This window comes from Canis aureus, chromosome 1 (genome assembly GCF_053574225.1).
Source record: "Canis aureus isolate CA01 chromosome 1, VMU_Caureus_v.1.0, whole genome shotgun sequence".
NCBI lineage: Eukaryota > Metazoa > Chordata > Mammalia > Carnivora > Canidae > Canis > Canis aureus.
In genome coordinates, this window is record NC_135611.1 from 41,038,971 (window position 1) to 41,060,556 (window position 21,586).

At 35.9% G+C, this 21,586-nt stretch overlaps 1 protein-coding gene across 7 annotated transcripts in view; it reads left to right on the forward strand.

The window, feature by feature from the left end:
• Positions 1–19,803, forward strand: part of PCMT1 (protein-L-isoaspartate (D-aspartate) O-methyltransferase) — a 45,910-nt gene extending 26,107 nt beyond the window's left edge. For 3 of the 7 annotated variants that reach the window (XM_077896558.1, XM_077896594.1, XM_077896569.1), the window contains 6 exons: positions 1,780–1,884; positions 4,199–4,319; positions 6,218–6,303; positions 11,376–11,545; positions 17,366–17,509; positions 19,003–19,803. In XM_077896558.1, the coding sequence (XP_077752684.1) occupies positions 1,780–1,884; positions 4,199–4,319; positions 6,218–6,303; positions 11,376–11,545; positions 17,366–17,509; positions 19,003–19,015 (639 nt within the window). In that variant the 3' untranslated portion in view covers positions 19,016–19,803. Of the gene's footprint in view, positions 1–1,779; positions 1,885–4,198; positions 4,320–6,217; positions 6,304–11,375; positions 11,593–17,365; positions 17,510–19,002 lie in introns of all 7 variants that reach the window. The other 4 variants (XM_077896583.1, XM_077896614.1, XM_077896603.1 and 1 more) reach the window with 2 other exon arrangements.
• The last annotated feature ends 1,783 nt before the right edge of the window (positions 19,804–21,586 follow it).

Here is a 21,586-nt window from a genome sequence, read left to right on the forward strand (position 1 = left end):
CTCAGTGGTTGACCCACCTGCCTTTGGCTCAGGTTGTGATCCAGAGGTCCTGGGATAAAGTCCTGCATCAGGTTCCCTGGAAGGAGCCTGCTTCTCTCTCTGTATCTCTAGTAAATAAATAAATAAATACAATCTTTAAAATAAGTGAATGAATAAATAGGGAGTTTCCAGTGTACCTCCATTTTGAAAATTCCCTATTTCAGATGCTTAAATTTCTTTTTTCTTTTTTAAGAATATTTTATTTATTTGTTCTTGAGAGAGAATTGCGGAGAGGGACAAACAGATTCCATGCTGAGTGTAGAGCCCCATGTGGGGCTCTGTCCCATGACCCATGAGATCATGACCCTGAGCCAAAACCTGGAGTTGGACACTTAACTGATTGAGCCACCCAGGCGCCCTCTGATGATTTTTAATAATGAACATAGCAGACATTTAAGGACACCTTTTGAGATAATATTTATTAGTTCTAACTGCCTATTTTAGAAAAGCACTGAAATGTACGTTTATAAAGAGGATGGAATAGAAAAGGCTTTATTTCTTGGTTTGGTCCAAAGTGTATCCAAGACGATTTTATTTGATTAATAATTTATATATACTGAAACATAAAAATATATATCCTTTGACCCCCTCAATTCTACTTCTCAGAATTTTTTTTAAAGATTTTATTTATTTATTCATAGACACACACAGAGAGAGAGAGAGAGAGAGAGAGAGAGAGAGGCAGAGACACAGGCAGAGGGATAAGCAGGCTCCATGCAGGGAGCCCGATGTGGGACTCGATCCCGGGTCTCCAGGATCACACCCCAGGCTGCAGGTGGTGCCAAACCGCTGTGCCACTGGGGCTGCCCTACTTCTCAGAATTGATCCTATAAATATACTTTATAGGATTTTTTTGAAGAATTTATTTATTTGAAAGAGAGAAAGAGAGAGAGTGAGCACTCACGAGTAAGGGAAAGGGCAGAGGTAGAGAAAATCTAAGCAGACTTCTGCTGAGCATGGAGCCAGATGTGGGGCTTGATCTCACGATCGGTGAGATCAGGACCTGAGCCAAAATCAAGAGTCAGTTGATTAACTGACTGAGTCACTCGGGTGCCCTACTCTATAAGATTTCTATAAACATTATTATATTATTCTACACATATACCTTTTAAGATGATTTCATCTCTTGTTATAGAAGATTGGAACGGACTTAAATATCCCTCATTAGGGATTTTGGGAGGGAGTAGATTTTTGTTACTATAATATACATATAAGAATATACTTCTCAGCCATAAAAAAGAATGAACAGGCTATATAAGTATTGATAAGAAAGGTTCTTCAAGATAAATGAAAAAAACAGATACGTATTTTGCTTATATATACATAGAATGGATATGTTTGAAAGGAATCACAAGAAATCTGACAACATGGATTGCCTTTAGGGAGTGAAATTTTGGGGGATTGGGAAGGTTGGAGATGGGTGGGGCAGAGACTTCACTGTGGATCCTTTTGTAGCTTTTGACTTTTAACTAATTAAAATTTAAAAATTCACACACTGGAGATCTAAAATTACTAAAACATTTTAAGTAAATATAAGAATTTAATAAAAAAGAATTTAATCAGTAAAAATTTTCTTTATTCTGTAAATATAAGCATATAATATATTGTGTTTTCATTATCTTGGTAAATGACAATAGTAGGAAAATTGGTATGAAGTTGGCAACTTTATATGCCATGGTATATATACTTTATATAGAGTCTTGAAAAAAAATGAATATTTCCTTTGTTTTCTCTTGACAGCATGCATATGCACTAGAACTTCTATTTGATCAATTGCATGAAGGAGCTAAAGCTCTTGATGTAGGATCTGGAAGTGGAATCCTTACTGCATGTTTTGCACGTATGGTAAGAGCTTTATTTTTCATTTCGTTCCAGCAGAAACATATTATAGATTTGGCTGTATGTTTTTTTACTAGCAGCTTTTGAGGTTTGTTTTTTTAATTCTATTAGTATACCAGTTGGAATATGTATCACGTAGGATTTTTTGTTGTTGTTGCAAGTAACAGAAGATTCAGTCCAAACTGGCAGAGGTGAAAGGTTATTTATTTGGTTTATAGAATGGAAAAGTCTAAAGTGTTAACTGGCATTTTGTGTGGCTGGATTCAAAAGAAGATCAGACATTTTTATTGACTCAATGTCTCTTTGGTTCTTGGTTTGGCTTTGCTTTCCTCCAAATGTTGGCTTCAGTCAGGCTCTTCCCTTGTGATCACAAGATGGCAACCAGTAGCTTCCAGGCTGCATTCCTGCAAATTCTCAGCTGGCAGAAAATGATATAGAGAGTCTGATTTCTAGACACTCCTACAGGGTAATTAGAAATAAGAGTAGAGCTTCTTTTATATTAAGAAAAGTACTCTTAGAAAAATGCCTTATTTATTATACTTCAAGTTTTATTACTTATCTGTCTGGTAAGTAACTATGCAATCTGTTTGAAGGCCTACTCAGGCACCTTGAGTAAAGGTTTATCTTTGCACAGATAATCAAATCAATTTGATTATTATGAAAAATCTTGTCCCTGGGAACCAGATAGGAAGGTTTTAGTTTAGTTAGGTTGGGATTTATGGATGATGCATCTAAGACTAGAATTCATTTAACTTGCTGTTAATATGTAACTGGTAGACTACTAGCCTAAGCTCTAGGGAGGTGGGAATTTTTTTTTTTGAGGTGGGAATTTTGATATATTTTTTTTCATTGATGTATTCTAAGCATCCAGAACAGTGTCTGTTCCTTAATAAGAACTCAGGTAGGGGGATCCCTGGGTGGCGCAGTGGTTTGGCGCCTGCCTTTGGCCCAGGGCGCGATCCTGGAGACCTGGGATCGAATCCCACGTCGGGCTCCCGGTGCATGGAGCCTGCTTCTCCCTCTGCCTGTGTCTCTGCCTCTCTCTCTCTCTCTGTGTGACTATCATAAATAAATAAAGAAAAAAAAAAAAAAAAGAACTCCGGTATTTCTTTTCAGTTGTTACTTGTTTTATAGAAATTAAGCCTTCCTTAATGTGATGTCAGGATTTTTTTTTAAGACTTTATTTATTTGAGAGAGAGCATGTGCTAGAGAGAGCATGAAAGAGAGAGAGGGAGCACAAGCAAGGTGAGGGGCAGAGGAAGAGGTAGAAGCAGGCTCCTGGCTGAGCAGGGAGCCCAGTGTGGGGCTCCATCGCAGGACCCTAGGATTATGACTTGAGCCAAAGGCAGAAACTACTCAACTGATTGAGCCACCCAAGCACCCCAGTATATTTTTTAAAGCTTAGACACAATATTTACTTAAATGACATGTTCTTAATATTTGACATATGGTTTCAGAGAAAAATTCACTTTTTAAAAATCATTAGACTTCTGAATTATCTTTTTAAAAGTAGTGTTAATTTAATATTTTTCATACATTTACCATGTGTGCTAGTCAGTGTTCTAAATGCTTTTCACATAGTCTCTTTTCACATCATTTATGAGATATGTACCCTTTTCCTTGTCATTTTATAGCTGAGGAACCTGATTCATAGAATAACTTGCCACAGTTGTCCAGGTGTAAGTCAGTGATGAAGCTTAGATGTAAACCCAGGTAGTCTGACTTCAGAGTCTTTATTGTCTTTCTTTATTTTACAATTAATATTTATACTTTGAGCCTTTTTATATTTTTATGTATTTTATATTTTCCACATACGGCAGGCAGTACAATCAGGTGTAGAAATCCTTATAGAATTTTTATGTAACATTTTAATGTTTGAAGTCACACTTTTAGATGCAATTTAAATTAAAAATGATTGCACCACCATTTAATATTAGTTAAATGCAATTTAAGTATTTAATATTAATTTATTAAGCAATTATTAAACATTTAATATTTAATATTAATACTAAGCAGTTAAATCTTCAGGGTTTGGGGTTTAAAAATTAGAAATCGAAGAAAGGATTTTTTTTTAGTATTGTAAGTTTTTGTGACTTATTCTAGTTTCATAATTAATGAAATATAATTATCCATTTGAGGGTTATAGCTGAAAAAATTGTATTTGGTAAATATTTTACAGCAAACTGAATAATTGAAAGCTTAGGCTGTTTGTCTTCATTTCACATTGCAGAATATGACTGTAGGCGAGGAAACACTTTAATGACACTTGAGAAAGACAAATTTAGGTCAGTGAGCTATTGAATTATTCCCTCATTTCCAGGTTGGCTCTAGTGGAAAAGTCATAGGAATTGACCACATTAAAGAGCTAGTAGATGACTCAATAAATAATGTCAGAAAGGACGATCCGGTGCTTTTGTCTTCAGGGAGAGTGCAGCTGGTTGGTGAGTATGAGAAAACTTTAAAAATTTCCTCTTTGGAGAATTTTTATTTTCAGAAGATCCCATGTAAACTAAATAATACTCAAGCTAATTTTTGCTTCTTTTTTTTTTAGATATTCACTTCAAGTAGTACATAAGGGAAACAGTTACTATAAAATGTTATGCTGGTTCTGCCTTGACCATGGTGCTGATATGACTTAACTATTGCAGAAAATGTTCATGTTGGGAGTTCTTTCTTCATTGCTTTTGAAGAAGTAATAGCAAAGTAGCAAGTGCCCACTATGAAAAATTTAAAGTGCAGAAATCTTTAAGATAAAAAAGAAACCCTCCTTTTCCCTCTTAAGTTTTCTAGACATATAAATATATGCTTGAATAAGTAACATATACAGTTTTTTTAGTTGACTCATACATTCTGTCCTGTAGATTGCTTTTTTCAGCAGTATCCATGTGAGCACACTGTAGAAATAACAAACATCAAACTATGCATAAAGCATAAATGTGGAACTTAGCAAAAATACCTGCTTCATCGCCATACTGATCTAAAAAGAGAGCAGCATTGGTAGCTTGGATGTCTTTTGCTTGCTTTTCCCTCCTCAGAACTCTTTCCCTTCTTTTTCGTGCTAAACAGCATCATTACTTTTATGCTTTTCCTGCCTAATTGTACTTCCATAAACAATGCTTAATTTAATTTTGAATTTCAGATAAACCGAATCATACAGCATCATATTCTATGATGAATGACTTCTTTCATTCAACATTGTTCATAAGAGTCACTCACCTTTTTTTATAGTTAATTTTTATTGCTAAGGTTCCAGTGTAAAGGACATTACCAAAATTTGTTTATTCTACCATTGATGGATATTTTGGGTTATTTCTAAATTGGAAATGTTCAAAATACTGCCTGAACATATGTATACAAAGGTCCAAATGCATATATATACTCACAAGCTTTCATTTATGTAGAGTATTACCGCAATTCCATGGGGTAACCATAGATCCTGCAAAACTTTTTAAAAGTGATTGAACCAGCTTACATTCCCTTCAGCAAGATATCAGCGTTTTTAGTTCTCTGTCTTATCAGCACTTGGTATTGTTAGATTTTTCTTTTTAACTACTTAGTATATAGCAGTATCTTTTTGTGATTTTAATTTTGTATTTTCCTCCTAAGAGGTGAGGTCAAACACTATTTCATATTTTTGATCATTTGGATGTCCTCCTTTGTGAAATGTCTTGTTCAGATATTGAGTTATTTGTATTTTTCTTAGATATGTAGGACCTCTATAGATTAGCCCTTTGTCTATTTATACATATTGCAGACCTTTTCCGTCACTCTCTGGCATGCCTTTTCACTCATATTGGTGCTTTCTTGATTAATAGAAACAATTTTAATGTATCAAACTTACCAGTGTTTTCCAGTGCTTTCTGTGTCCTCTTCTTGTTTTAATTAACTTATTTATCTTAGAGCGCTTGAGTGGAAGGGGCAGAGGGAAAGGGAGACAGAATCTGAAGCAGACTCCTTTTGAGCACAGAGCCCAATGCATAATCCCATCTCACACCCGGGAGATCATGACCCCAAGATCACGACCTGAGCCAAAACCAAGAATCAGATGCTTAACCTGAACTATACCACCCAGGCACCTCTTCTGTATCCTCTTTAAGACTGCTCTAAAATCATGAAGATATGTCCCTAAGTCACATATTTAGAACTCTGATCTATCCGAAGTTGATTCTTGTGTATGTAAGAGAGAGATTCAAGTATGTATTTTTTTTCCATGTGAATATCCAGTTGTCCCAGCATCAATTATTTAGTCTCTCCTTGCTCTGCTTTAAATCTCCTATAATTCTTTACACCGAATAGTTCCCTCTGAACTGATTTTTAAAGCATAATTATTTTCTTTCAGTGGGGGATGGAAGAATGGGATATGCTGAAGAAGCCCCATATGATGCTATTCATGTGGGAGCTGCAGCCCCAGTTGTACCCCAGGCGGTGAGTTGAGTTTTCTCCTGTGTTTTTCGGCTTTAGTCAACTAAGGCTGTAAAAGATTTATAGACAAATGACTTCTAGATGATCAAGACATAATTAGATTTTTATGTCATGCATTTAAATTATACTTAGTAGGTAATTTTTTTAATATGAAGAGAATTCTGTAAATGATTTGGAAAATTACAGAATCATAGTCTGTGGCTGTCTTATTTGAAACTGCATTTGATCCATGTAAGAACTAGTATGCCTGTAAAATTAGGAAAATATATCTGGAGTTCATGATCTGATAATCACTTGGTCCTTTATTAAATACCAGAATATGGGAGATTGCTGGGTACATGGGTGAGACCAGCAGGTATTTGTCATGCATTTTACCCTCACAAAGCTTATATTCTGGAAGAAATGTGTCATATATATATAACAGGGAAATTAATGCTATGATAGCATATCATTAGTATATAACATATACTGAAGGGAAAAGAAAACATAGACTACTGTAAAAGTTCAAGGGAGGGAGAGAACTTTACGTGGAACAGTTAAGGAGGCTACATACATGAATGGAATTGGAACTGAATCTTAAAAGAATAGTAGTGTTTGCATAGTTGCAATGAGAGGGAAGGCTATTCCAGTATTGTAATTACATAATCAAGGAAATATTAAAGTATGAAATTGTTTTTTGGGGTTTAAAAAAATTTTTTTTAAAGATTTTATTTATTCATGAGAGAACAGAGAGAGAGAGGCAGAGACACAGGCAGAGGAAGAAGCAGGCTCCATGCAGGGACCCTGATGCAGGACTCGATCCCGGGTCTCCAGGATCATTCTCTGGGCTGAAGGTGGGCACTTTAACTGCTGAGCCACCCAGGTGTCCCTTAATTTTTTTTTTTTAAATTTTAGAGAGCAAGCGACTGCGGGGACGGTCAGAGAGAGGGGGAGAAATTCAAGCAAACCTTGTGCTGAGTGCATAGCCTGATGTGGGGCTCAGTCCCAGGACTCTGAGATCATGACCTGAACCATAATCAAGAGTCAGATGTTTAACTGATTGAGCCACCTAGGCACCCCCAAAATTGGCTGTTTTAGTAAGACTGATAAGCTTCTGTTAACCCTTAATACTCCTTGGTTGAGTTCACTGAGATCTTAGGTTTCTATGGTGTTTGAATTTTCCACAGTTCTGGACTAGATGATGCGGTACTAAGAGTGACACTTGTGCCCAGTCTCAGCCACTCCCCAGTCTGGAAGGGCTCCTTTTTGTATGTTTAGTTAATGGGAAGCTGAAAGTTAGGGAACTTGTTCTGGTCATTGACTTGGTGTTTATTGGCTGAATGACTTTGAGAAAATTATTTTCTCCTACCCTGTTGCCATTTTGTTTGCTTGTTTTTAAAACTAAACCAGTGGTTTTAACACATTTTAATTGAAGGTTAATATGCTGTAGATGGGATGCTTGACTGGCTCAGTTGGTAAAGCATGCAAAACTTGATCATGGGGTCATGAGTTTGAACCCAATGTGTGGCATAGAGTTTACTTAAGATTAAAAAAATATGCTATAGAAAGATGTACAAATCATAAATGAATAGTTCAATGAATGTTCACATATAGACACACAAACCATAAGTTTAAAAAAAATTTTTTAAGGCAGCCTAGTAGGAACAATAAAAATACAAAATAGAACTGTATTTAAATGAAAGAGCTTGGGTGCAGGGCTTATCGTTCCCACTGAGTCCCTGACATGATCCTGAAGGGCATTTCTGGCTTTATGAATTTAAAGATAGATTGATTTATTTTACAGAGAGAAAGACCATGCACGCAGGGGGTGGGGCAGAGGGAGAGAAACAGACTCCCCATTGACCCACTGAGTGCAGAGCCCAACACAGGATTCCATATCACGACCCTGAAATCATGACCTGAATCGAGTCAGACGCCTGACTGAGCCACCCAGGCATCCCTAGCTCGGTATGAATTTAAATGTTTGTAGTAGCACTTGGAAGTATTGCAAGGGTCTGTATACATCCGATTAAAGAGAGACATGCTGAAGGGAGGGGCTTTCCAGTTTTAAGATAACAGAAAAGATGTTTATGCCTCCTCTTGTATTTCACTCCAAAACAACTAGAAAGCAGGAAGCAGAAACACAAACTTCCTATTTCATTATCTCAGGGATTATACCTGCACTCCTAAACCCTGTAGTGAATGCAGGTGGAAAGCGGATGGAGTAGTAACTGACTCAGAAGGGTGCAGGAAGTTGGATCAAAGAGCCTGCAGAGGGGGGACCATTGCAGAAGCAGTTTGCTCTGCACAACTTGGTAAAGGGCTTAGAAATTGGAGACACGAGGATCTTGGAAATAAGAGATGAAGCATGGGTCTGACGAGAGGGGCTGCTGCCTCAAATTCCGTATGGAGGAACGATTAGTGCTAAGCCCTAAGTAAGAAAATTTCCAAGAACCAAAGGACAGGAGTATAGTTTGAAAAGATCATGATGCCCAGAATGTGGAGCTTTTTCTAAAAAGAGAGAGAGAGAGACAAAAAAAAAAAAAAAAGAACCATAATATCACCATAAAATTCTAGAATATTAGGGATAAAGGGAAGATTCTAAAAGTTTCCAGAACAACAAAACAATCTATAAGGAATTGGTAATCAGAAAGGCAGCAGACTGCAGAATAGCAGCATTAGAATCAACAAGTCAGAGGAACGAACTCACAATTCTGAACTGAAAATGATTTCTAGCCTTGAATTCTGTACCCACATATATTGTCAAATATGTAAAATAAAGATAGTTTTAGACCTGCATATCTCAGTCTTTCTCTTTTAAAATACTCCATGTGCTGTTTCAAATAATACTTTTAGAGTGATTGCTTTAATAATGTCAAAAGATGAGGGAGGAGAGAGTAGGAAAAAACAGAAAGAGAAAGCCCTGGGATATGGGAAGGTAGAGCATCTGGTTCAGGAGATAGATAATGAGAATCCCCAGTGTTAAAAGGGAACTCCCCTGACGAAAGCTGTGCAGCAGGCCTCCTGGGCCTCCGGATTCAGAGCAGGAGGAGGAAGGCACTCAGAGGGAGTCTATCCAACAACAACAGAACACTAATTAGATGGGTTTGACTGTGAAAATCTTACTGAGAAGTTGTTGGAGGATACTAATATTTAGAAAACAGTTAAAAAGAAAACGAATGAAAAAAAGAAAGAGCTTGAGGGTGTGTGTGTGTGTGTGTGTGTGTTTTGTTTTTGTTTTGTTTTTTAGTAATCTCTACACCCAGTGTGGGGCTCAAACTCAGGACCTCAAGATCAAGAGCCATGCTCTTCCACCTGAGCCAGCCAGGTCCCTAAAGAGTTTCAGTTTCTAAGTGCAGGATAAACAATTGTTGTATAAGAAAGGAAACAAGCACTGGATTATTGGCTCAGCTGCAAATTATGTTTACAGTCATAACTGAAAATGGTTTTAAAAAATTATGATATTGGTTGGAAAAAGGGAAAGGAGCAGAATACATGTGAGAGAGCTCAGTCTTCGTCTAGCATATAATTTGAAACAAGAACCTAAAGACTCTATAGCATGGTGACTGTAGTTAGCAGCACTGTATTGTTTAAGTGAGTAGATCTTTAAAATTCTTTTTATCACAAGAAGAAAATATCGTAACCATGTGTGGTAATGGATGTTAATTAAATGTATTGTGGTAATGGTTTTACAGTACATACATATTATCAAACCATTGTGATGTGCACCTAAAACTAATACAGTGTTATATGTCAATTATATTTTTTTTTTTTTTTTAAAGATTTTATTTATTTATTCATGAGAGTCACAGAGAGAGAGAGAGAGAGGCAGAGACACAGGCAGAGGGAGAAGCAGGCTCCATGCAGGGAGCCCGACGTGGGATTCGATCCCGGGTCTCCAGGATCGTGCCCCGGGCCAAAGGCAGGCGCCAAACCTCTGCGCCACCCAGGGATCCCTGTCAATTATATTTTAATGAAAAACATAAAAGACATACTTTAGAGATAATCACGACCAAAAATGTAAATACTAGAAGACACAGCTAAGAGGATTTAAAATGACAGGATTTAGGGAGTAAGATTGGAGTCGGGGCAAGTCTGCTGGTTTTTATCACAAACTTTGACATTTAAAGACACTCAAAGAATACTTGTGAGAATTACTTGAGTAAAAATTGAAATGGGAAAAATAAGATGGGCTTGCTGACAACTGAATTTTTAATTGAGGACTTGCTTTACTGGGATAATGCTGTCCAAGGGAAAGTTCTCCCTTAGAGTTTTTGATTAGTAGTCATTCGTAAGGCCACATTCAAATGGTAACATATGATCTAAAATTTTTCTGATGGAAGAAAAATTCACTGAGTGGTCTTGGTCTTTGATTGAATAGAGTGTCTTCATTCTAATGCATGGTTTGTCATGGTGCCAGTAATCCTAAATTCAGTCATAAAACCAAGGTTCCCGTACTGTTGGCTCAGTGATGCCCTAAATTCTAGGGACTTCTTGCTGATTTTCTGCACTACACCGCTCCCCTCTCCTCTCCTGAACCACAAAGATTCAAAACGGGCTTATAGGCATTGAAATGTTCCGCTTTGCCTTCGGTCTTGCCAAGAGGAGAGCTCTACATTCGGTGGTTCATCTCAAACAGTCTTGCTGTGTACTGTATCAGATTACAGGCACACAAAGATGAATAAGAGAACTTGCAATTTCGTAGGGGAGGATGATAAGTAAATGGGTAAGTGGAGGACAGAATAATAATAAGTTTAACAATCTATGTATAGGGATCCCTGGGTGGCGCAGCGGTTTGGCGCCTGCCTTTGGCCCAGGGCGCGATCCTGGAGACCCGGGATCGAATCCCACGTCGGGCTCCCAGTGCATGGAGCCTGCTTCTCCCTCTGCCTGTGTCTCTGCCTCATTCTCTCTCTCTCTGTGACTATCACAAATAAATAAAAATTAAAAAAAAAACAAACAATCTATGTATATACTAGATAAAGTACATTTCTGCTTTTGGCCCATGGACACTAAAAGTTGTTTATAGTAATGTAAAATGATTGTTAATATAAAATCTGTAAGTTGGTGTGTATGTCTTTTTCTTTTTCTTTTAGCTGATAGACCAGTTAAAGCCTGGTGGGAGATTGATATTGCCAGTTGGTCCCGCAGGTGGAAACCAGATGTTGGAGCAGTATGACAAACTACAGGATGGCAGTGTCAAGATGAAGCCCCTGATGGGAGTCATATACGTGCCTTTAACAGATAAGGAGAAGCAGTGGTCCAGGTGGAAGTGATTTTATCTTCTGCTCTTTCTTCTTCCACACATGCAAGGTGAAGGGTGTGGATTCTAAGACATTAGACCACAAGAGCTGCTTTTTTGGTTGTCACCTTTATGCTACTCCATTTTAACATCAGAAATTCGCTACATTAAAAATCTAGAAAAATTTTGCATGAGTCTGCCCTTCTTTTGGTTTAACTCATATCTTTGGGAAAGGGGGGTGAGACTTGGTTGGCACAAAGGTGGGATTTTTTACCCCTTTTTTTAAAAAAGAAGCTTTTAGCCACAGTTCAGAATTTTGTTAAGGATGTTTTTATTATCAGCCGTTCTGCTTCTGTATTCACAAATCATTTTTTTGTAGCTGCTCTGTGGTCATGGAAACAAAGGCTTTGGTCTGAAGAGAAGGGGCCATCCTTTCCTGCCCCGTTCACACCCTGTTGTACCATTGTTACAAAGAGAAAGGGAAAAGATACTCTTGTCCCAATTTTCAAAGGTGTCAGAGTCCCCGAGAGGACATTTTTCCTCTTAGCTTGCTTTCTTTCTTTCAATCAGATTCATTGACATTCTGTCTAACGACCCATGTCTGTTTTACACTCGGCTACTGTTTCAGAGCCGCTATAAGAAATAAACTTCTTGCCAGTCTGTGGAACTGGCCAGCCCATTTTAAAACCATTCTAACCAAATTCCTGGGGTGGGATGGAAGGGGGAATTCAGTGAGCTCAAAGCGAGTACAGTGCCCAGGTCTCACAAACCCACCCAAAGGACCAACAGCATGCAGCATAATCCTCAGTATAGCATGGCTCATTATAATGCCTACTTGTGTTTATGTCTCAGCATAATCAGTATTTTTTCTGAAGCCAAGATTTCTCTTCCTCTCTTCTTCTTCCTTCCCCTCCCCACATCCTTCAGTGGGAAGGAGTAAAATCAATAAGTAAGAATGACATTAGCTAAGACTAGTAAAAATTAAATGATAAAATAAGAAAGGTTTAACAGTTTCCTAGTTTTAGAATCTTTTTTTATTTGACAGAGGTACTTATTTTAAGATAATTATTTTTTCAATAAATGAAAAAAATCACCATTTTCAGTAAAATGGTGATTGTAAGTTTAATAGACCTCTTAATTTTATTTTTTTGGAAAGAGGAAAGATACCTTTTGAAAGAATGTTTAATTGCATAAATGGTAATGAATCTGAGTTTTTCTTTTCATTCTAATTGGCCATTTCTGGGATATCTTACTAGGAATTGCATTTTATTCTTCACATTATGTGGATATAGCTATTTTCTTTGAATTCTAACCTGGAGCACAGCCACTTCTTAAAAAAAAAATTGAAAGCTAGGAGTCCTGTCAGTTACAGTCATATGGTTATTAAAACTAGTTACAACCTTCCTTGACTTTGCTTCTAGTGTGGTTATGTAGTTATATAACCGTATGATTGCTGTTGTATAAAAGGGGCAAATATACACTGAACACACTGAAATTTGATTCAAGTAAGAGTTCACATTTTCATTAATAAATTTAAAAGCTTTCTGTGCACAATTGATATTAGTATTGAACATTCCCCTGCAGTTTGATGATGAAGGAATTACAAAAATATATTTCATTTTTATAACCAGAGGTGGATTTAGCAGGAAGTAAATGAAACTTAAGCTTTGGGACTTTCACATGCTTAGGGGCCTTCCTGGCCTGACATCTGATTTTATTTATATGCATTCTTGGTTTTGGTCCTCCTTTTCTTCCTTTAATGAAGAGGTTCCCCCCTTCCCAGGTCATAGAAGCTCTAGATTTCCACAGTACCTATATTCACCCATTATAAAACTAAACTATTTATATTAAATATAGATTAACTTTTAAATTTATGAACAAGTCATTTATCAAATATACTTAGTCATTTACCAAGTATTTAAATATATATACTTGTTTTTCTTTTTAGTTTTCAACTTTTTAAAAGATTGAGCAATTTTACATATATGTATTACTGAAAACTTTTCTCTAATTATACTAGGAGGATGTCCTAATTCTTTCTCTTGTAAATTTTCTATTTGTTCAAACACATTTTCCTACATCCAAAGATATAGTGTGTGTTTTTTTAAATTTTTGTTTTGTTTTATGTAAGCTCTATGCCCAGTGTGGGGCTTGGACTCAAGACCCTGAGATCAAGAGTCAGGGGCTTAAAAAAAAAAAAAAAAGAGTCAGGGGCTTTACCAGCTGAGCCATCCAGGTGCCCCCCAAAATAATCAGTTACTTAGTTGTAAATCTTTAAAGAATATAGATTTAAAGAATGTAAAGGTGAAACAAAATCTGGAAACAGAATTGGAAAAAGCAACTGCCACATTAAAAGAAAATTTTGTACTGAAAGAAATTACTAGAAAATAGGATGTTTGAAAGGGTAAAATAACAACAGTTAACTTAAAATCTAAAGAGACCAATCATCCACTATTTCTATTCGTATTCTTAGACTCTCAGGATCCAGACAGGCAACAAAATATGCTCAGCTAGGATTTTAAAGTGGTTTTTGTCAAAGGGTTATTCAAAGAAATACAGGAAAGGTTATGGGAATCAGTAAAACATATTGATATGACCAGGGCAGGGACCTCCCATGCTAGGCAACTACATAAGGGGAGGAAATAATTTTACTGGAACCCACTGAGAGTAGGGACTATACTAGGGCCATGGATACATTAGCTGTGAATTTGAAACTGATCATTCTCATGGAACTTATGGTCACGTGGGAGATGCAAAAAAGTCTAGAGAAGATAAATGAGCAATGAGAGTGTAGTGTGTTTAGTAGGGAGCAATTGAAGTGTTGAAGACAGACAGTGAAGTAATCAGAATTACATTTCAGAATGATGACTCTGGCTGTGGTGTAGAGAGTAGATTGGAAAGAGACAAAATGACAGAACAATGTGGTTGTAGCAAGTTAGGAGGTGAAATGGCAGTGGCCTAAATAAAGCAGTGGTAGTAAGGATAGAATGTGGTTAAAAAGATCTGCATACCATTTTCTGAGTGCCCATCCCACATTTGGGAATTATGTCAAAAGCTCCTAGTCAGTCTTATTGCCAGGTTAGGTGGTCTCTATTCTTTCATATTTTCTTCAGAATTCGTTTAACAGCTCATCCCCCAAGCTTTCTTCTGAACCTTTTCTCTCTTTCTCTCTTTTTTTTTTTTCTGAACCTTCTCTTGCTTCTCACCAACCTTCCATCCTTCTCTTCCTGAGGAATCCAGAGCTAGTTGCAGTGCCCTGTAAGGGTGAGATCCAATCTTTGCTGTATGGGAAAGAAAGAGCCCTAGTAGGCATGCTGAATTCTTGTGCCAAATAAAGCCCAAAGCCTGAATGTAGACTTACATTTCCTTATACTTGGAAAAATATTGTTTATAATTTTGGTGGAGTAATATAATAACAGGAGAGACAATGCCAGAGGTATGAGCCATAGATCTAGATAGAACCTGTGGTATTATGTTCATGACTATGGACGTGTAGTAGTTGTATTAGTTGCATCATAAACTTCATATTTTTAAATTTTTATTTTATTTTACATAAGTATTATATGTAGGAATCAATATTTTGTTAATCATCTGGTAAGTTTTGTTTTTGTTTTTAATGGTCACAAGAGACAATGGAAGAAGTCCATCTCTGGTTTGTGAAACCAAGGAATGTTTCAGGATTCTCATTCAATAAGCGCTTTGCTTATTGTCATCTCAAAGTGCCATGCACACATGAAAAACATGTTATGAATTGGTTGAGAATTTTTAAGATTGACAGTGTAGGTCCTAGGGTATCTAGTTGATCTTGTGTTCATATTTTTCTGTATTGTCCCTTTTTAATTTCTTTACATATATTACAGCATTATAACATATTTTACATTCTTAAAGGCAGGGATATATTTTGTTGCTCTTGGAATTCTCATAATGCTTTGTACAATTTATTACCTCAAAACCTGTTAAGTAGAAACCATTCATGGATTTTGATTGTTGTTTCTTGGTAATACATCTTTTCATTTGTTCTTGAAAAGAATATATAATACTGGGATGCCTGGGTGGCTCAGTGGTTGAGCATCTACCTTTGGCTCAGGGCATGATTCTGGAGTCCTGGGATCGAGTCCCACATCGGGCTCCCTGCATGGAGCCTGCTTCTCCCTCTGCCTGTGTCTCTGCCTCACTCTGTGTATCTCTCATGAATAAATAAATAAAATCTTTAAAAAAAAGAATATATAATACTAATGTTAGTAGGTTAGAATTAGTAACCTAATAAGTTATATATAATTATACATTATATAATAAAATAATATTTATATAGTTGGTAACCTAATGAATATGTTTGGCACATATATAATAAAGAGACTTTCTAGAAATTTAGGACATAATACTTTTTATTGTAAGTGATCTACACATGTAAGTCAGATAAAGATAGTTATGTAGAATTTGGAACATTAAATGGAAAAATAAATAACGTGAAAGTTATATAGATTTTGGGGTATTAGGATGGACAAGATTATATGTGCACTGATAGGAAATTTTTGGTTTTCTTTGGCACCCTAGATGTTAAAATTCAGATCTATAAACTTAATTTCTTTTCTTTTTTTTTAGTGCTATATATTTCCTTCTATTTGTTTTTAATAATTCTGTTTGACTACTAAAATAATATATGTATAGTGTAAAAATTTTAGAAGTACAAAGAATGAAATAAAAATCACCCACAGTCCCAGAACCTAGAGATATAACCACTATTAACATTTTGGTAGATTTTTTTTTCCTACTCTTTTATTCATAGTTCCGTATACATCTTTTTGTAATCCTGAGATCATATAATAGCATTATCTTGTAATCTTTTTTCCTATTTAATAGAATGTCATCAATATTGTCCCACTTTTTTTACAATATGATTTTTTCCTCCATTTTATTGATATAATTGACATAGCATTATATTACTTTTATGTGTACAACATAGTGATCTGATATAGGTATGTACTATAAAATGATTACCACATTAAATTTCATTTTATGATTTTAGGTCTTACATACAAGTCATTAATCCATTTGAGTTGATTTTTTGTATATGGTGTAGATGGTGGTCCAGTTTCATTCTTTCTCATGTGGCTGTCCAGTTTTCCCATCATCATTTATTGAATACACTCTTTTACCCACTGTATATTCTTGGGTCCTTAATTGATGATATATGTGTGGATTTATATCTGAGTGCTGTATTCTGTTTCATTGACCTATGTGTCTCTTTTTATGGCAATACCATACTATTTTGTAATGTAGTTTGAAATCAGGGAGTGTGATACCTCCAGCTCTGTTCTTTCTAAAGATTGTTTTGCTATTTGGGACCTTTTATGATTGTATACAAATTTTAGAATTATTCTGTTTCTGTGAAAAATGCTGTTGGGATTTTGATATGGATTACATTGAATCAGTACATTGCTTTGCGTAGTATGGATAATTTAAACAGTATTCATTCTTCCAATCCATGAGTATTGTGTCTTCTTCAATGTCTTTCATTAATGTCATACTTTTTAGTGTACAGATCTTTCACCTTATTTAAATTTGTTTTAGATATCATATTCTTTTTTGATGCAATTATAAATGGGATTGTTTTCTTAATTTCTCTTTCTGATAGCTCATTATTGGTGTATAGAAACAGAATTGATTTCAGTATGCTGATTTTGTTTCCTGCAACTTTATTAGTTTATTAGTTTTGACATTTTTTTGGTGGTTTATAGGGTTTCCTATATATAATATGTTGTCTGCAAAAAGAGACAATTTTACTTCTTTCTTTCCGATTTTGATGCCTTTTATTTCTTTTTCTTGCCTAATTGCTCTGGCTAGGATTTCCAGTGCTATGTTGAATAAAAGTGGCGAGAATGGGCATCCTTGTCTTGTTCCTGATCTTAGAGGAAAAGCTTTCAGCTTTTCACCACTGAGTATGATGTTAGCTGTGGGCTTGTCATATATGGCCTTTATTATGTTGAGGTACGTTTCCTCTATACCCAGTTTGTTGAGAGTTTTTATCCTTTTCCTTTTTAAAAAAATTTTTAATTGAAGAGGATATTTGGAAATGTTGTATTATGTTGTTGGGCAGTAAGGATATTTATTTATCATATCCTTAATGCCTTACAACAGGCAAGTCAAATGTGGTAAATTATTTTACAAAAACAGTAACATCTTCAGTTCACATTTTAAAAAGAACAGTGAATTTATGAATAGAGCACTTTGCAAGTGAACTCTTTGTAGATTAAATATTTTAATGCTTGCATGAATTTAAGTAAAATTTATTCTATGAGCATTATAGTGCTTAAATTATTTAGAAGAATATATTAAGAGGAGCCAGAACTGATAATTTGTCATTTAATAGATAATCCAGTACTCTATGACAAAGGCAGTTTGTGGGAGAAGTAATCTTTAAAATAATTTCTCACAGGATTTACACAATTCAGTTTTAAAAAGCATACTATCTGATAGTCTCTTAATTCACCACATATTTGGGACATTTTAGCTCTTTTTACTTCCCCTTCAGATTTATTTTAACTTTTAAAAAACTTAAATTTTTATTGTAGACAGATTGTAAGAACAGTACAAAGACTTCCTGAATCTCTTCATCCAGAGTTACCAATTGTTAACATTTTCCACATCTGCTCTCTCATTCTCTCTTTCTCTCTATATATGCATGTAGGTCATCTGAGATTTAGTTGCAAATGTCATACTTCTTCACCCCTAAAATTCTTGAGTGTTTAACAATGTTTTTGTCACTCGTTACCCTCAAGTATGAAGCTTTTTGGTAGCTTTATTTTTTTTTACTTTTAACAGCTTTATTGAGGTATGATTTATATGCTATACAGTTTATTTTAGGCTGCATTCTTCTTCCTTCCTTCCCCTCACTGGCAGTGGCTGGTACAGTGCTGCAGCTTGCTGAGCGAGTGATTTCCTTTGGAGCTGACAAAGCTGCCTTTTGAAATCATCTGGCAGATACACCTACACAGGATGCTTTTTCTCCCAGAGTTTGGGTTGAAATTGAACCCACTCAGCATTTGCTAGCAGAGTATACTCTAAGCAAAAGACCACATTTTTGTCCAGTTTTTTCAATGTGTAACTATCAAAAATTATTTGAATTCTAATTACCCAATGTGATTTTATGATAGTGTTAGCAAGATCCTAGAACTAAAAATTAAAATTTCTCTGAATTTTTTATCGTGAAGGAAAAAAGTTACCTTTAGAATGAAAAATAGGAATCCAGGGCCTTCAGGTCTCATATTTCATTCTGGAGTAGCATGAGAGATGTTCGGATGGCTGACTTCCATTTTTGCCTTGACTTGGGGCTGTTTGCTTTCTTGCTTTCTCTTTTTTTTTGTTTATAAATGCTTGGGGATTGGTGTATTTTTACTTATTTACTAATTGTATCCAAATTATTAGCCAAGTTTTTGGAGTTATGTAACATCTACTTATATATTTCTCTTTTTTATCCTCAGGGATGAACTGTAAAAGCACCATCAGCTTGACCAGTAAATAATATTACAGTGGATTGCTCATCTCAGTCCTCAAAGCTTTTTGAAACCAACAGCATCACAGCTTGTTTTGGACTTTGTTACACTATTATTTTCAGCATGAAAATGTGTGGTTTTGTAGGGTTTCTAGTTCTTCAAAGAGGCACAGAAGCCGAATTGGTAAAGGAACGATGCAAAGTATAAATTTGTGTATTATTACTTTAACATGCCCACATTTTACTTTAAAATATTAAAAGACGGGGTTCCACAAATGGAAGACTTAGTTTGTGAATTGATTTCGAGGAGTGGTTTTTCTTAGACACTTAATTCTGTTTCAATATTAATTGATCAGATTGCTCTTGTGCATCAGATAACGCCACCATTCACAAGTTAAAATTCTTGGTTTTTGGATGTCTGTTAGATGCCACTAAGAAAATAGAGATGAGCTTCCTTTTTAAAGCTTTTGATGTGGTGTCATAGAGTAGCATGTTGTAGATACAATCAGCTGCTTTGTTACTTTAAAACTAAGCATTTGTAAATATTAAAACTTTAGAAGATGGCAGGTGATGTCCTTTATAACACTTAGCTATTCAGATTGGACATAACTGATATAGTTCATCCTTTCCCTCTTTAAAATTATAGAGACTTGTAGCTCAGTACTGTTTTTTTCTGTTTCTAATTTGCTGCTGATAATGTATATGAATTTACTATGCTGTGTAAGCTGGGTCCTAGTCACTGAACAGTTTATGCAGTGCTGCTTTGCCAAATAAAGTTAAAACTAAAAGACGCATTGGTGGTGTTTGAATGGAGAAGAGAGAACCACATATCCACCAGATACAGAATGCTGTCTGAGATCACAGACATAAAATTGTTTCTCTGATGCTCCATTTTATGAAATCAGAGTAGCATGGATTTATAGCATTAATTCAGCTGTACATTTGTAGAATATGACTACATTCGGCAGATGGGGACTACACCTCATTTATCTTTTTTCTCTGCTTAATACAGGGCTTACCCTCTTGTAAATGAATAGTAAATGCTGAATGAGTGAGTGAGTGAATTGACTTCGTGTCAGGGAAGAACAGAATCAAGGATAGATGTACCAAACCCCATTTCTCATCTACTAATAGATTTATTAATATAAGAACTGGAAAATGAGTTTCCAAGAGAGCAGTAGCACTTTGGGATCTTGCCTAAATATTGTGGTCTTAAACCTTTTATAGGGAATGCCTGGGTGGCTCAGTGGTTGAGCATCTGTCGTTAGGCTCAGGGAGTGATCCTGGGGTCCTGGGATTGACCTGCAGGGAGCCTGCTTCACCCTCTGCCAGTGTCTCTGCCTCTCTCTGTGTCTCATGAATAAATAAAATCTTTAAAATAAATAAATAATAACGGATTTTTTAAAAATTATGCACACTTTTCACTGATGTCTCTTCTTGGGCAAGATCTCAGACATAAGAAACTAGTGTCAGTTGGTGGCTAAGACTTTGAGTTTTAATTCCTTGCTGGCTTCAGTCTGCTGTTGGTACTGCTTCTGGACTTGGGCCATGACTCGTTTGAGGTAGTTTCAAAGGTCAAATATTCCTTAGAACTTAAATTGATTCTTAAACTTACTTACTGGTCTGTATTCTTCATAGCCATTGCCAACATTTTATTATATGTAAATCCCTATGTTAGGCCTTGGGGCTAGAAAAAAGTGCTTTCTCTCAAGGAGTTTACAATCTGAGCAAGGGGACAGTTTATAAATATAGTAGGGGGATCCCTGGGTGGTGCAGCGGTTTAGCGCCTGCCTTTGGCCCAGGGCGCGATCCTGGAGACCCGGGATCGAATCCCACGTTGGGCTCCCGGTGCATGGAGCCTGCTTCTCCCTCTGCCTATGTCTCTGCCTCTCTCTCTCTCTCTCTGTGGGACTATCATAAATAAATTAAAAAAATATTTAAAAAATAAATAAATAAATAAATAAATAAATAAATAAATAAATATAGTAGGAACAAGTGCCACTTGATTGGTATAGACAAACGCCATGCGACTGATGAATTTTACACTTGTAAATTCAAATTTTTTTTTGAATTCAAATTTTTAAATGTTGAATAAATATGAGTGGATTTTAAGGGAATATCAATGGCAGAGATAGCAATAATGGATTTTAACTAGGTGTAAGAGCTTGCTTTTTTTTTTTTTTTTTTTTTTAAGATTTTATTTATTCATGAGAGACACAGAGAGGCAGAGACACAGGCAGAAGGAGAAGCAGGCTCCCTGCGGGGAGCCCAATGTGGGACTCAATCCCGGGACTCTGGGGTCACACCTTGAGTGGAAGACAGATGCTCAACCACTAAGCTACCCAGGCGTCCCTAAGAGCTTTCTTTTTAAGAGAGCTGATTTTATATATATGCTGGTCAGAGATAAGAAATACCTCTTAATCTTTAGTATTCACAATCTCTAAAATGTTTTAGTATTCCATTTTTTCTTAATAGAAGTGATTCCTTTATACAGTATGAAGAGGACAGTGAAAATATTTTTTAAAGTTCCAGTCTTGTGAGATCCTATTGAAACAAGGTGTTTTTACAAATTT